At 30.0% G+C, this 14232-nt stretch overlaps 1 protein-coding gene across 6 annotated transcripts in view; it reads left to right on the plus strand.

Annotated features, from left to right (window-relative positions):
- The window catches only part of LOC118197778 (uncharacterized), a 91142-nt gene that overhangs the window by 64702 nt on the left and 12208 nt on the right, over positions 1-14232 (plus strand). For 3 of the 6 annotated variants that reach the window (XM_085814175.1, XM_085814177.1, XM_085814176.1), the window contains 9 exons: positions 6615-6686; positions 6850-6924; positions 7133-7207; positions 7338-7412; positions 7619-7702; positions 7869-7952; positions 9344-9427; positions 12371-12436; positions 13229-13291. In XM_085814175.1, coding sequence (XP_085670301.1) covers positions 6615-6686; positions 6850-6924; positions 7133-7207; positions 7338-7412; positions 7619-7702; positions 7869-7952; positions 9344-9427; positions 12371-12436; positions 13229-13291 — 678 coding nt within the window. The remainder of the gene's footprint in view (positions 1-6614; positions 6687-6849; positions 6925-7132; positions 7208-7337; positions 7413-7618; positions 7703-7868; positions 7953-9343; positions 9428-12370; positions 12437-13228; positions 13292-14232) is intronic. The other 3 variants (XM_085814178.1, XM_085814179.1, XM_085814180.1) reach the window with 3 other exon arrangements.

Consider the following 14232-nt stretch of genomic DNA (forward strand, 5'->3'; position numbering starts at 1 on the left):
TATTTTACCTGCATGCATTTTTGTGAAATGGTCTTTCATTTTTGATGTTTCATTGCATCATTGTTAAAAGTGTTTTCACAAATGACTCATTAAAATAACTTTGTACTTTGGTGATGAAATATAGCCAGACTTGAAGTATTCTTCAGAATATTATCAGAATTTTCTTTTTGCACAAAAAGATATAAAATATCTTAAATAATTTTTGTCTATTTTGCCCCTCATATTTATAGGATTACTTCCTTATTGTGTAATGTAGCATTATATTAATAAGCAATTAATTATCTATTTTATATTTATCTATTCAGCTGTTGATCCCTTGATCATCATTGACCCCAATTAGAACCCTTAGTTTACAGCTCATTAAGAGTGTTGAATTTTGTGCCAAATAAACAGCATTTGTGGGAAGTTTTACTTCATTATGTCATTGCAGAGAAAACTGCAACAGAAAAATATAATTAGCAGCTTTAAAATTTATGGTAAACATGCTGTATGGAACATTGCAAAATTTGGTTTCAATGGTTTAAAAATATGCATGACTAAGAGCATAGAAACCACAAAAATTTTTGAGACAAAGAATTGAAAACCTTATTGAATGAAGATCATTGTTAACCCCTTCGCGCCGGGTAGCGCAAACGCGTGCTTATCGCGGAGGCCGGCAGTGTCTTATGCGAGCGTCTGTCTAGGGCAGGGGGCTTTTTTGCTATTAAGCCTAAATCCATGAAATTTCTGAAGTATCAATGCATTGTTTAATAATTCTCTATAGAGTATTTAAACGGCTTATGCTTTATATTTTTATATATACTTTAATTACCTTATTTCTTGTTTAAATGCATATTTTACACATTTTATTTTCATTACTCACCATTTTATGGCTTTTAACATTATACATCTGAAAACTAAATATATTACTTAAAATTCTCTTTTAGTATGAAAAATTTGAAAACAGGGATCTACACACAGTCCTACGTTACATTCCTTGCACTCGTAATAATTCATTTGCCGTTTTGGAGGATTTTTCCGGGAATGTGAACAAACAAAGCATCGTCGTCTCATTTTCTTATCAGTCTCTTCTGAACAAAGTTTTGAAAAATGTCTTTCAGTTAATCTGAGCGGATTTAATGATTCTGCTGATCTTGGTGTGATATTAACATTGGTGCTTTTAGAGGAATACCGATAAATAATTTGATATATTTTGCATCATTTCTGCTATTTCATGCTCTGTTAAACATATTTTGACGCTTCGACATTGCAACGGTAAAAACAGAAAGAATTCACGTCTGACAAGATCTAATTATTTTCTAAAAACTGAACTGCAAACCAAAATACCCAATGCTTTAGCGAAAATAAAACTTCTCTACTTACAATAAACAACTACCACGTGCGAATTTAAAGAGACTTCATAAATCACGCCATTCGGAAACATTTATTTCCCCTTTTGTTTATATAATCAAAAACACGTGTATGTGAGTCATGCTTCTCTCATTTCAAGTAGAAGAAGGTCTAATGTACATGTATCTGAAACCATATGGACATACAGTGCCATCTTGTGGCAGAAATTATAGTTTTTAAAACGTTCCAGGATACTGGCACAAATACATGACAGTTGGGGCTGAACGGGAAAACGCTCTGGCACGCCTGCATGTCGACCGGGAAGTGAGTGTGTTTGTTGTTGGCACATAGACGTGACAATCGGCGCAAAGGGATTAAACACAATCAGAATTGGCTGCTACATTAAATGTTACTCCCAGCCATGCATTTCTCAACATCTACATGCAATGGGAATGGTTGAAAACCAAGAAAATTGGATCTATTTATTTACTCAAAAATGGTGAAGTCGTACTTGTACATCTATTATGAGATGCCCATAGTTAATTAGGCTGATTATAAGAAAGTTTTCTAATGGCTACTTATAACGAGGCACAAATATAGGGGGGATGTACTAATCACAGAGAAGACATTGGCTTACTCTCCTATTGCGTGCATTTCTCTGCATGATGTTTAAATATCTTTAAATGTTTAAATCTCATTTTTGCATTATTTTTTTTCTATTTTGTTTAAATATTCTTTATTGTTTTACTTTGTTTATTTACTGCTTTTAGAATCATGGTTTTAGGGTTTATATTGTATATAATTGAATTCATGGCCTTGTGTTTTGTATATAAGTGTTTGTTTCTTATGCATAAATGTAGATCTTTCAATTTTTAATGCAACAACATAAAAATTATGGGAATAGTTCAAGTAGAACACAAGATGTAGGCAAATATCCTCTTGATGGGCCTTGGAGACTTTCTGGGAGATTTAGAGATAAAAACCTTATGAGGATTCTTTTCTGAAGCTTTAGAAGTCTGATGGCTTCATAAATATGGCTGTGAGAGCTAGGCCGAGTCAGGCAATTAAAATTTAGTGAATTGCATTTTAAGAGTTTACTTTGCAGTTGATTTTCAGAACTGATATTTCTTTGTGCACTAAGAAGGAATTGCTTAATATCCGTGTTCTTGAGCAATTTACAGCCCCCCCCCCCAATTTTTTTCTGTGTAATTATTACACTAAACTCTCATTAACACGAATCCCAAGGGACTGAAAAATCAAGAGTTTGTGTTAACTGGAGGCTCAAATTTTATTTTTGGAATTCCTAATGTGTAGGGGGAGTGGCCCCCTACACATAACCATTTACAGTATGTAGCTACATCGTGTGGGAAAAAAAAAAAAAAAAAAAAAATGGGACAGTTCTATATCTCCTGTTCTACTGGGCCGATTGACAAAATTCATGTCTCGAAAGTGCGATTTAGGATATATATTAGATTTATATATAGCATTGTTATAACATAGGTATTTTGACACAAAATCGGACTTTTTCTAGAATAACATACCATTTTTTTTTCATATTTTGATTCTACGACTCAAATTATGCTTAGAAATTAAATTTTGTAAGATTCGGTACAAAATTTACGGAGAAATTCAAAAATTTATCTTGGTACAATTTTTTCAGTTTGCGCCAAGAATAATTCATTTTCCAAACTTCTTAATATATGGCAACCAAATTTCCTTTCCCTTCCATTATGCAAGAGCAGAAAAAAAGGTACTTCGTTCGTATCTTTTTACATTGTACATGAGGAGAAATAAAGTCACATCGTTCTAACTTTCAAATAATTTTAACAAAGTTCCTAAAACCACATTTGATGTTTTATCGCTTTCAACAAATATGCGAAATTTCAAAATGCGCCAATATATAAATTCACATATATCTTCGGAATTTTTGAATAAAAAGTTGTAATTTTTTGCAGGTATGCTTAGTAATACGTCTACTTTAAGATGATGGTAAAATTTTTATAGATTATAATTCAAAATTGTTTTTGAAAACTTTATAAAAATTATCTAAAAATACAAATTTTAAAAATAAATCATAAAAAATGGGCGAATTTTGTTTGGAATGAACCTGAATTTTGAAATTGAAAGGAAGAATCAAATAAGTTTAATAAAAAAAAGAGAGATTAATAAATACATACCAAACTCAATTAACATCGAGGAACTAAAATTTTGAGAGCTAATTTTATAAAAACTACTCGCGATTTTTACAAAACTTAATAGTTTGGCGTAATTTGAGCCGTAGAATCTATATATGTAAAAAAATAGTACGTTATATCAGAAAAAGTCTGATTTTGTGTCAAAATATCTATATTAGAACAATGCTATATGTAAATCTAATGCGCATCCTAAGTCACCCTTTCGAGACATGAAAAACACAAGTTGAATTTCGTCAATCGGCCCAGTAGAACGGGAGATATAGAACAGTCTCCCCTTTTTTAATTCCTTGTACGAAGTAAAAAGGAAGTATTGTAATCGCGAAAATTTTCAGGCAACATATTTCAATGAAAATATCCATTTTGATCACTATCGAATGCAATTTAACGATGTTTTTGCGTGATATCTGTGCATAAGGACAGAATAAAAGACACATTTCCTCCAAAGAAATTATAAAACTGCTTTAAAATTAATTCTGAAGGGAATTTTTCGTGGCGTCTGTACGGACATATGTACGTACGTATCTCGCATAACTAAAAACAAGTAGCCTCGGAAGGTTGAAATTTTGTATATAGGACTGCTATAACATGTAGATGTGCACCTCGTATTTTGGTTGCAATCGGCCGCATCAAACGTATATAAATATATTTATATATATATCCGCTTTGTTACCCGGCTCAGTGATCTCAGTATCTTTACTCTTATATGTTTGTAAATTGTACATTTTTTGCTTTAAAAATGACTGAATTATGTTGTTTTTATCTTCCGGTTAAGGTTTTTATGCCTTTCGTAATTCTGGAAGCATTATTTGTACTATTGTCAACAATTTAAAAGCTGTTTAAGTGCGGTTAAGTTTTAAATAACATGGCGGACATATTTGTTTACATTTGAAACAGCAGAATTGTAGATTTGTTGCCAATCTAGAGAGACTAGGTTTCGCAACACAAAAATAATGCCTTCATTTATTATTGCGAATTAAATCATGCTTAATCCTTTCTGGAATTTTTTTGAGGAAATAAGTGTTTAAGATTTACTTCGTAATTTTTAATACAGATATTTTGAGTTTTTATGTATTTTTGCCTTGTCGCGAAGTGAGAGCTGAATTAATTGAATGAGAAATACTAAATCGTCTGTGAAAAACTGTTTCTTTTGTTTGCTTAATTTCTTTCATACATTGTTTTAGCTTTATTATAGTATTTGAATAGAACATGTGGTAACGATAATTCTTCAAATGGTATAAATTTTGTGCATTCAGAGTGTCGTTATAGTAAACAAATATAGTGAATTTTAAAGAGTGCATTTATTCTATTGTGGTTTATGCGCTGTCTACGAAGTAGATTTAATTCAATCCAATCAATTTAAATGAAATTCAAGAAAAAATGCGTATAATTTAATATTCCGTACAAGGAAGTCATGTGGTGTACCCATCAGATTTTTTTTCTTTGCGCAGTGTACATAAGTATCTATAACAGTACATTATGTATGTCATTATAGAAGACACTACCATACTGCAGTAATTATTGTACTGTATCTTAAGAAATTGTACTCGCAGATAATTTTTTCATGAAAAATTCTTGCATACGGGACTGTTGCAGATGGGAATGAAAGTGCTAGGTAATTTCAGAGCCAATTGTAGTCATGGCTTCCGTAAAACTAATGTTCAATTTGGATGCTACAGCAAAATGTTCTGAAGTATCTGAGGCATGTAATACTTCCTAGTGAGTGGCAGAATGATATTTCCTCTGATTTTCTCCTCCTCAATTTCTTCTGATGACATTTCTTGGACCTCAGAGCTCTGACCTAACTGGAGCATACACAGTTACACTGTCACCTGCACTAATGAACTCCTAAAAACTAAAATTAGGGTTTGCAACATCTCAAGAATTTTTTAAGGTTTAACTTTTAAAGAATAGGAAAAAAAGGCACATCTGAAAACAGAATTGCATTTGCTGATTGAAGCTCATATTGAGTCAAGGATTGCAATTGTCAAGCTGTGTTACTCATGCTGGCTATGTTTTAAAGAATACAGTGTATTATGTGAGGCTTTCAATTAAATGTGACTGAACATTTCTGAATGCAGCCCTAGCTGAGAAACATAATGAAAAAATCTAAATAACTTGGAAAGTTCGTGTTAAATGAAAAAATCTAATGCTTGCATAATACGTTGCAGGCTACTTATTATTCACAATAGTAAGTTTGTTATGTGACTTCTTCAATTGCCTGTGTAAGTTAATGAAACTTTCTATATATTTTTCAGTAGTCCACAAATGCCTGTAATCCACACATTGTTTGTAAACAAACATAATTTCAGCTCGTAGAAAAATTATTGGAGGCTAATTTATCACAGTTTTTGTTATATGCGGATGACTTTTGTAAAAGATGTGCAGTGCATTAATAACATATTTTGATTAATGAAGCAATTTCTTAAAAATTTAAATTAGTGAATTGTATGTTGATTGTATTATTATTGTTACACATGGATTGGATGTAAATCTCTGCAGACTTTTTGTTTTGTGTAAGGAGTATATAAACTTTCTGAAAAAACAAAATTTTATGGCATGCCAGGAAAGATTTACAGGGGAGGATATGATGAAAGAGATGCCTAAAGGGATCTTTTTGTTTTGTATAAGGAGTATCTAAACTTTCTGAAAAAACAAAATTTTATGGCATGCCAGGAAATAATAATGTATAGACTTACAGGGGAGGGTATGATGAAAGAGATGCCTAAAGGGTTAAAACAAGGGACAAAGAAAATGATATTCAAAAAATATAAAAGTAATCATTTATTATATATAATTATATTCTAAAATGTAATGGTTTGATATTTGAGAATTCTCAGCTTAGGAGTTTTAGTTATTTATGTGCAAACAATCCAAACATATTGTAAAAATACGGAGAAAGTTATAAACAAAACTCTGAAAGACTTATAATCAACACAGCCCTTTGTCACAAAATGTGTGAATTAAAGTAATTCTACTATATGAAAAGTTACTATCATGTTAAAACTTCTTAAAGATAGAGAATGTGCTTTATTCATGTTTGTTTCATTACAAACTCTTTACATAATAATTTTTATTTATTTATTTTTTAAGATTCAAATTTCTCTGAAGACTCACTAGTTGAATTTGATGCTCGTCAAAAATCTATGCATAGTTATCTTTCAGGTAATTATATTTTTTGGAACTGTTTTATGTAGCTTTTCATATATATTCAATATTGCATTGTTATTTAAGAAATGAATTAATGAGATCATGTCTTATATACTGTTGAACTTTCTGAGAATGTTTCTAAGTTTTTGTACATGCTGAATACATTGTTTCTTTATAGAATTAAAAAAGCATTCACCTGAAGGAAAAGATTATGAAGAATTTACTTCTTGGACCTTTAAAAAAAATTCAGAAGGTTTACTGATTTAAATATTATAAATATCAAATTCCAAAATTGCTTTGCATGGCTTTTTCTTGCGCTTCATGTTTCTCATTTGTTCTTAATGCTACATTGTTACTTGCAAAATAAATTAACTTGATAATATCTTATATGTTGTTGGAGTTTCTGGGAATAATTCTGAGGTCCCTTGCGTGCTAAGAGTATTGCTTCTTTCTAAAATTAGATCCTGCTGAAGAGGTTATGCCTAGATCAAGAGATCATCAAAACACTATTGCTAACACCTTTGAAGAAAATTTAGGTTTGCTGATTTAAATAGTGCATTGTTACTTATAAAATAAACTTGATAATATCATATATATTATTGGCTTTTCTGAGAATAATTCTTAGATTCCTTGCGTGCTAAGAGTATTGTTTCTTTCTAAACTTAGATCCTTCTGAAGAAGTTATGCCTAGATCAAGAGATCAGCAAAAAACTATTGCTAACACCTTTGAGGAAAATTTAGGTTTGCTGCCTTATATACTATGCATATGAAATTCTAAAACTATTGTACGGCTTTTATTTTTCTTCTGTACTGCGCTTTTCATGTTTATTTAATACTTTATTATTACTTTAAAAAATGAATTAACAAGGTTATGCCTTGTATACTGTTAAATTTTTTGAGAATAGTACAAAGCTTCCTTACATGCTAAGAATATTATTTCTGTCTAGATTTGGATCCTCCTGAAAAAGTTATGCCAAAAGCAAGAGGTCGCCGAAAAACTATTTCTAGCACCCTTGAAGAAAATTTAGCAGGTTTGCTGGGCTTTACATGGCTTTTTCTTCTTATTTAATTTTTCATATTTATTTAATACGCTATTATTTCTTAAAAAATGAATTTATGTAATTATACCTTGTACACTTGAATTTTCTGAGAAAAGGATTAAGGTTCCATACATGCTATGATATTGTTTCTTTCTAGATTTGAATCCTCCTGAAAAAGGTATGCCTAAAGCAAGAGGTGGTCGAAGAACTATTTCTAGAGCCCTTGAAGAAAGTTTAGAAGGTTTTCTGACTTAAATATTATTTATATCAAATTTAAATACTGCTTTAATGGCTTTTTTCTTTTTCTTCTATATTAGATTTTTCATATTTATATAATACTGTATTGTTACTTAAGAAATGAATTAATATGATCATATGTCATAGCTGCCAGCTCTTACGGTTTTACTGGGAGGCTCCCAGCAGATTGTCAAATCTCCCTGTTTTTAATTTAAAAATTAAAATATATAAAAAAATTAAATTGTGTGGGAAAAATGTACCTTGGTATCATTTTCTGGTTATCAAAAGATTTTAATTTTTATGAAATATTTATATATTTTATAAAAAGAGCATCTTCATTTTTATGGAAGCAGGGACTCTTTACTATTGTTTTATGCAATTGGTAAAAAGTAAATATTCTAAAAAAAAAATCAAGTTTAAAGTAGTTTTGCAGAATATTTGAATTATTCCTTTAAGGGAAGTGTGTTTCAGCAATAAATGAAATTTATTGAGTGGATGAAACTTAAATTGTGCAAATTCTATCCCTTCACCCTTAGGTGATTTTCAGAATATTTTTTCATGTTAAATTTTATTTCACCTGAACTGTATTTTTGTCTTATTATATATTATTGACTTTTTTCTTATTAAGTTTTATTTTATCTGAGTTGTCTTAACATACTACAGACATCTGTAGATTTTTATATGAAGATTCAACCAATGTTTTAATCAGTTGATATTTGCATTTATTTTACTTCATTATATGGTACATTACTAAGTTAACTCTACACTAAATCTACACTAATAATTACTAAATATTATCTACACTAATTATTAATTAAATTTTCATTGTATTAAAAATTACTCTAATAAATAAAAGCTTTTCTTTTCTATTCGCAAAAGTCGCTGAACACTGGTAGCTTGGTCCGAGGTTCGAATCCCGCGAACGGGCTGGCTGCATGGGTGTTTTCGTGGTTTTCCTCACGTGTAACGTGTATACGAACCAGTTTCCCTTAGAAAGTCCTCCATGAAGGCATCCTTCCCCCTTAGGCAGATAGCCCTCGAGGTTATGCGATAATCACACACACACAGAAACTCTCTTTTTGCAATTTTCGGAGTATAAAAGTATAAGGAAATTTACAAAATAGAATTAGCCAAAGAGCTTCAATGTTAGAACATATGCTTAAATACTAATATATTTTACATCAGAATTGTATTAGAAATAGTTCAGTAACCTGAATAAGTGAATTTAAGTCATTTGGGGGTTCCTTTGAGATGGATGGCATAGCTGTGCAACATGAAAAACATCCCAGTTTTTCAGATTTCAAGGTTGGCAGCTATGGTATGTTACATATTGTTGAATTTTCTGAGAAAAGAGCTAAGCTTCCTTTACATACTAAGCATATTATTTCTTTCTAGATTTTAATCCTTTTGAAAAAGTTACGCCTAAATCAAGCAATCGTCGAAAAACTATTTCTAGTGTCTTTGAAGAAAATTTAGAAGGTTTGTTGGCTTAAATATTATACATAACAAATTCCTATATAAAAGTTTGATGTGTGCTTCTTTTCCTCCCACTATCATATCTTTTGAAATATCTGTTATTTTTGTGTGTGTGAAACCTACTTTGGTTTCTTTTTCTAGTCATCAAAAGATTTTCATTTTTATAGAATATTTATATATTTAATAAAGAGAGCATCTTCATTTTTATGGAAACAATAACCATTTACTATTGTTTTATGCAGTTGGTAAAAAAAAAGTAAATGTTATTAAAAAGTTTAAAGTAGTTTTACAGAATATTTTAATTCAAGTTAGGGCAAGTGATAAGCTTTCGTTTTCGACACTGAGGCAGATAAATATTAGAAGTACAGCTTTGACGGATAAAATAGTAGTGAGATATTATTAGATGACCTTCCTCACTATCCTAGATTTTAAAAACTTAATGCATTTTCAACTCTGCAGCTCCTCTGGGCCTCCTTGTTGTTTTCCTAGTGAGGGAGCATAGCCTACCTCACAGTGTCCAAAGGGATAGTTATAGGGTGATCAATGTTGGCATATTTCAAGAGATTCTCTAAGTTAACAGATAACTTTTATTACGATGATTAAACATAATACACAGCACTATATCGGATGGAAGACTAATTTACTTAAAGAATGGCGTTACAAGATTGCGCTCCTTATTGACGCTTCAAGACACGTCTTCACATGATGAGTTACAGGCCCAAACTAACTCTTTTGGTGCGTCAGCTCCACCTATAGTATCTCGTACTTCATAACACCTAGTTTTGAAAGTATACTGCATATACGTTATATTTTACACTTAATATAAGTTATTTTTGTGGGCTATGCATTTATCATATAAAATTACAAATTATCTTGAAGATCAGTGGAAATGGGTTATCCAGAAAGCAGGATGAGGGAAGTAGGAATTAGGCCTCAATAACCTATGACCTGTGAATCACCAAGCGGCCCAATTCATAACTTCAAATGACCCACTTGAGTTCCGAAAATAATAGAATGTGTAAAAATAAATTATAAAACATAAATATGAAATGAGCTGTTGAAGAATACATTAAAAAAATAAAAACTGACATTTTTGTTTGATTACAAAGTTGCAGTGAAGAACATGCATTTTTATTTTTTAAAAGTAAAAACTGTAGTGTAATTTGAAGAAATTGATAAGCTTGGTAATGCCGACCCATAATTCCAAAAAAACTGGCTTGTCTGAATGTTTTTGCGCATAAAATTTATTTTAAGTATGAACAGGAGTAGTTAACTACTGAAATGATTATATTCGTCTTAAGCCAACTAACTATAAGCCAGATTTGACTAAATTGACATCACAAGTTTAGCATCAAAGTCGTTGATATTGAAGTAAAAAATAAAGTTCATTCAGTTTTGTTTATTTTTTTAATAATTATTTTTTTTATGTTAAAAGCATATTGTAACTATTTTCCCAATAACCTTTACCTTTTTATTCATCATGAAAGACTGTTCAAAAATGGAAATACCATTGATCCCAAATGTTTTCTTAATACACACATTTCAGTTGATTTTTGTCTGCATATAAAAGAGGTTGCCGATGCCTGGTATAGATTATTTATTCCAGGTTCATGTATATATATATAAAAGAGGTTGCCGATGCTTGGTATAGATTATTCATTCCAGGTTCATGCATATATATGTGATCAATTTAGTTTCTTGCAGTAATTTGATATGAGGTAAGTTTTTGACTATGGAAGCCATTATTTTGCAGTCATGAGTGGATTAAGATTAAAAGATCATTGACAATATCAGTTATGTAGTAGAAGACGTGGAGAACTTTTGAAGACTCACGGAGTCTCTTGATAATTTGAATATATCTTTATTACTTGTTGATTGCTCTATGGCATGGCATATTACAATGGGACCAATCTGTACCCCACAATTTTAATGATAATGCATTACAGTTTTAACAGAAGCAGCCAAGCAAGAGACCTCCTTTAGCTAGCAAGCGTAGGCAGAGAAAGAAGGATTGTAGTTGGATTGCAGCGATATTTATAGTAAAATTTTTTGTTAATCTGTTTGGTTAAAATTTATGGGTAATGCAGAAGTTTAAGATCATATAAAGTGGGTGCAATTTCGAGAATGTTGTAGTTACTAGAGAGACAGTACCTAGATAAAAATTGAGCATATAAGAGGGTTTTTTTTTATTATAATTTTGATTTACATATATTTTATCAAACATATTCCCCTCCCCTTCAAAGAGAAAAAGGCTTGGCAATAAAAAAGCCTTTCTAGAAGAAAGCATTAGTGAAACAAAGGAAATTCAAATGGGGGGGTGTGAATCATGGAATTTTGATCTAAATAATTTTCTAAAAATAATAAAATCTTGTAAATATCATTTTTAACAATAAATGCAAATTGAAAATTCCACTGGAAATCTGAAAAGCTTTTTTTTTTTTTTTTTTTTTTTTTTTTTTTGTTGTAAAAACACTAAGAAATGTTTTAATTTTTTTCAAGAAATAGCTGTAAAAGTTCCTGCAATATCTGTGCTTGAATATCATAATATTTTACAGTTCTTGACTTGAAAGTCTTTTGTAAAAATTGTTTTTGCCATTATAAAACCAAAATTTTCTTTTACATAATCTTGAAATTTGTGCAAAAGTTAATTATTTATTTCACACTTATAAAATAATTCACATTTTCTTAATTGTAAAGCAATATAAAATATAATTGAGAGCTTCAGTCAGTACAATAATAAAAGAAACTATGATAAAAATGGGCAAATTCTCTACAATGCAAATTTAAAATGCTACAATACTGATTTAGAATGAAAGCATTTATTCATATGATTGTTTTGAAAAGAATGTGTTGCTTTGAATGTGTATTAATTTATCTTATATCACTGCTTTAGTACCTGTTTTTGTTTTCTGATATTGTCATGTTCTAATTACGGATTGCTTTCAGATACGAATACACCTCACACAAGTGATCAAACCAGCTTTAAGCGTAAATCAGTTTCCAGTGTAAATGGTATGTCTTTATATATATATATATATATATATATATATATATATATATATATATATTTGTAACATGGCCAGTAGTGTGGCCAACATTTCTTTTTTTAATTTGAGGTTTGTTAAATATATTGCAATGTGGCATTTTCCATTATAGTCTCAACTTCCTGCATTTCAGTAAATAAAATTAGAGTTATAAGGTAATTTTTGAAGAATTTTTTTAATTGTATATTACAGGTAAAAAATTATATCATGAAATGCAAATAAAAGGTGTACAATTTGTAAAATAGAATTCTTTTGCTGTATTGCATTAATTTAGCATCTACATTATACTGAAAAAATTCTCATAAATGGGCTCTAAGGTTACCTTTAATAAATTCCAGTCAAGAAAAGATGTGAATAAAAAGTCAGCAAAACCATAGAATTCAAAATACAAATTAAATCTAAAGTAAATTCATGCATTTGCATTTTTTAATTTTTAGAAGCTCATATAAGATTTTGACATCACTATAACATTAAATCTCCAGATCACATTTTGAGTTCTAAGTTTGTAATATATCCACATATTTTAATGCATATTTCTTTCAAGAAACTTTCTTTTAGTGTAAAATCTCTTTAATGACAGTAGGTTTTTAAAACTGTTTATTTTAAGCACATTTTTGCAGGACTGCACAATTTATGTGTGTTTTTAAATCATATCTGTGTAATATCAAATAGCATATAAACAGGAAATACTGTATTTTTTAGTGTGAAAATGTGTTTGTCAGAATTTCTTGTAAAATATTAATTTTATATATTTTATTAGCTGCTCCATCACCCAAAAGATTAAGAAGTGGGAAAAGAAACAGTGTTGCTGCTGTTACTAAAGGTAAATGAATTTAATTTAAAGATTAAATTAAGCTTCTAAAGAGTAAAACTTCTACTATATATTACAATACAGTGTCACAAATGTTATCATTGTAAATAGCTCACCAACTTCCTTTGATCATCATCAGTAATTATTTTATATAATTAGTAAAAAACAAGCTGAGAAGGAAATTTAGATTACTCTGACCTGATGCTTTAAGAGGTGAAATAGAATTTCATTCTACTAGAGTGTCAAGATGTCATTCTCTGGTTAATATGTTTATAGCTGCAAAAGCTGGGTGCCAGGTGATGTAATAAAAATGAGCCTTCTTGTGGATAATAAAATGGGGCATATGATCTAAAATAGGCACATGGCCAAATCTTTATCTGTATGGGGGTCAACTCCCATGAGTTTTATTTTAATGCCATCTGGCATTAAATAAGTGATACATAATAAAATATAAGAGACATATGATGGCAAAACTTCATTGTTTGTTGAACATGTTTACTTTCTGTTTAATATCAATTAAAGAATTTATAGACAAATATTTGGTCATGGACCTCTATATGCTGAAACACTATGTAAATAATATTTGAACAAGAGAATGGACAATTTTTTAAGATTAAGGTTGCATATATTAAGCTCTTTTTAACAGTTGAGCATTTGGATGGGATTCATTGTGTGGTAAATACAGTACAAAGTCCGAAATCCGGGCTCGTCTGGACTTCGGCGATTCCGGATTTGGGATTTTATGGATATTTGATCATCAGTTTAAATAAATCAGTTTTAATCTAGTAAGACAGCACGTAGAAATTATAAAATTAAAAGTATGAAATCATGATTTATAAAATAATGAAGTAGTTATATGATCTAAAGGGAATTAAAAAAATAATAATAATGAAAAAAAGAAGCTTAATATATATTTGTTTACCTTATTAAACATTTCTTTCAATGTAAGTTGT

This window comes from Stegodyphus dumicola, chromosome 3 (assembly GCF_044657685.1).
Source record: "Stegodyphus dumicola isolate Sdum_Otavi_A_Nest chromosome 3, ASM4465768v1".
NCBI classification, from domain to species: Eukaryota; Metazoa; Arthropoda; class Arachnida; order Araneae; family Eresidae; genus Stegodyphus; species Stegodyphus dumicola.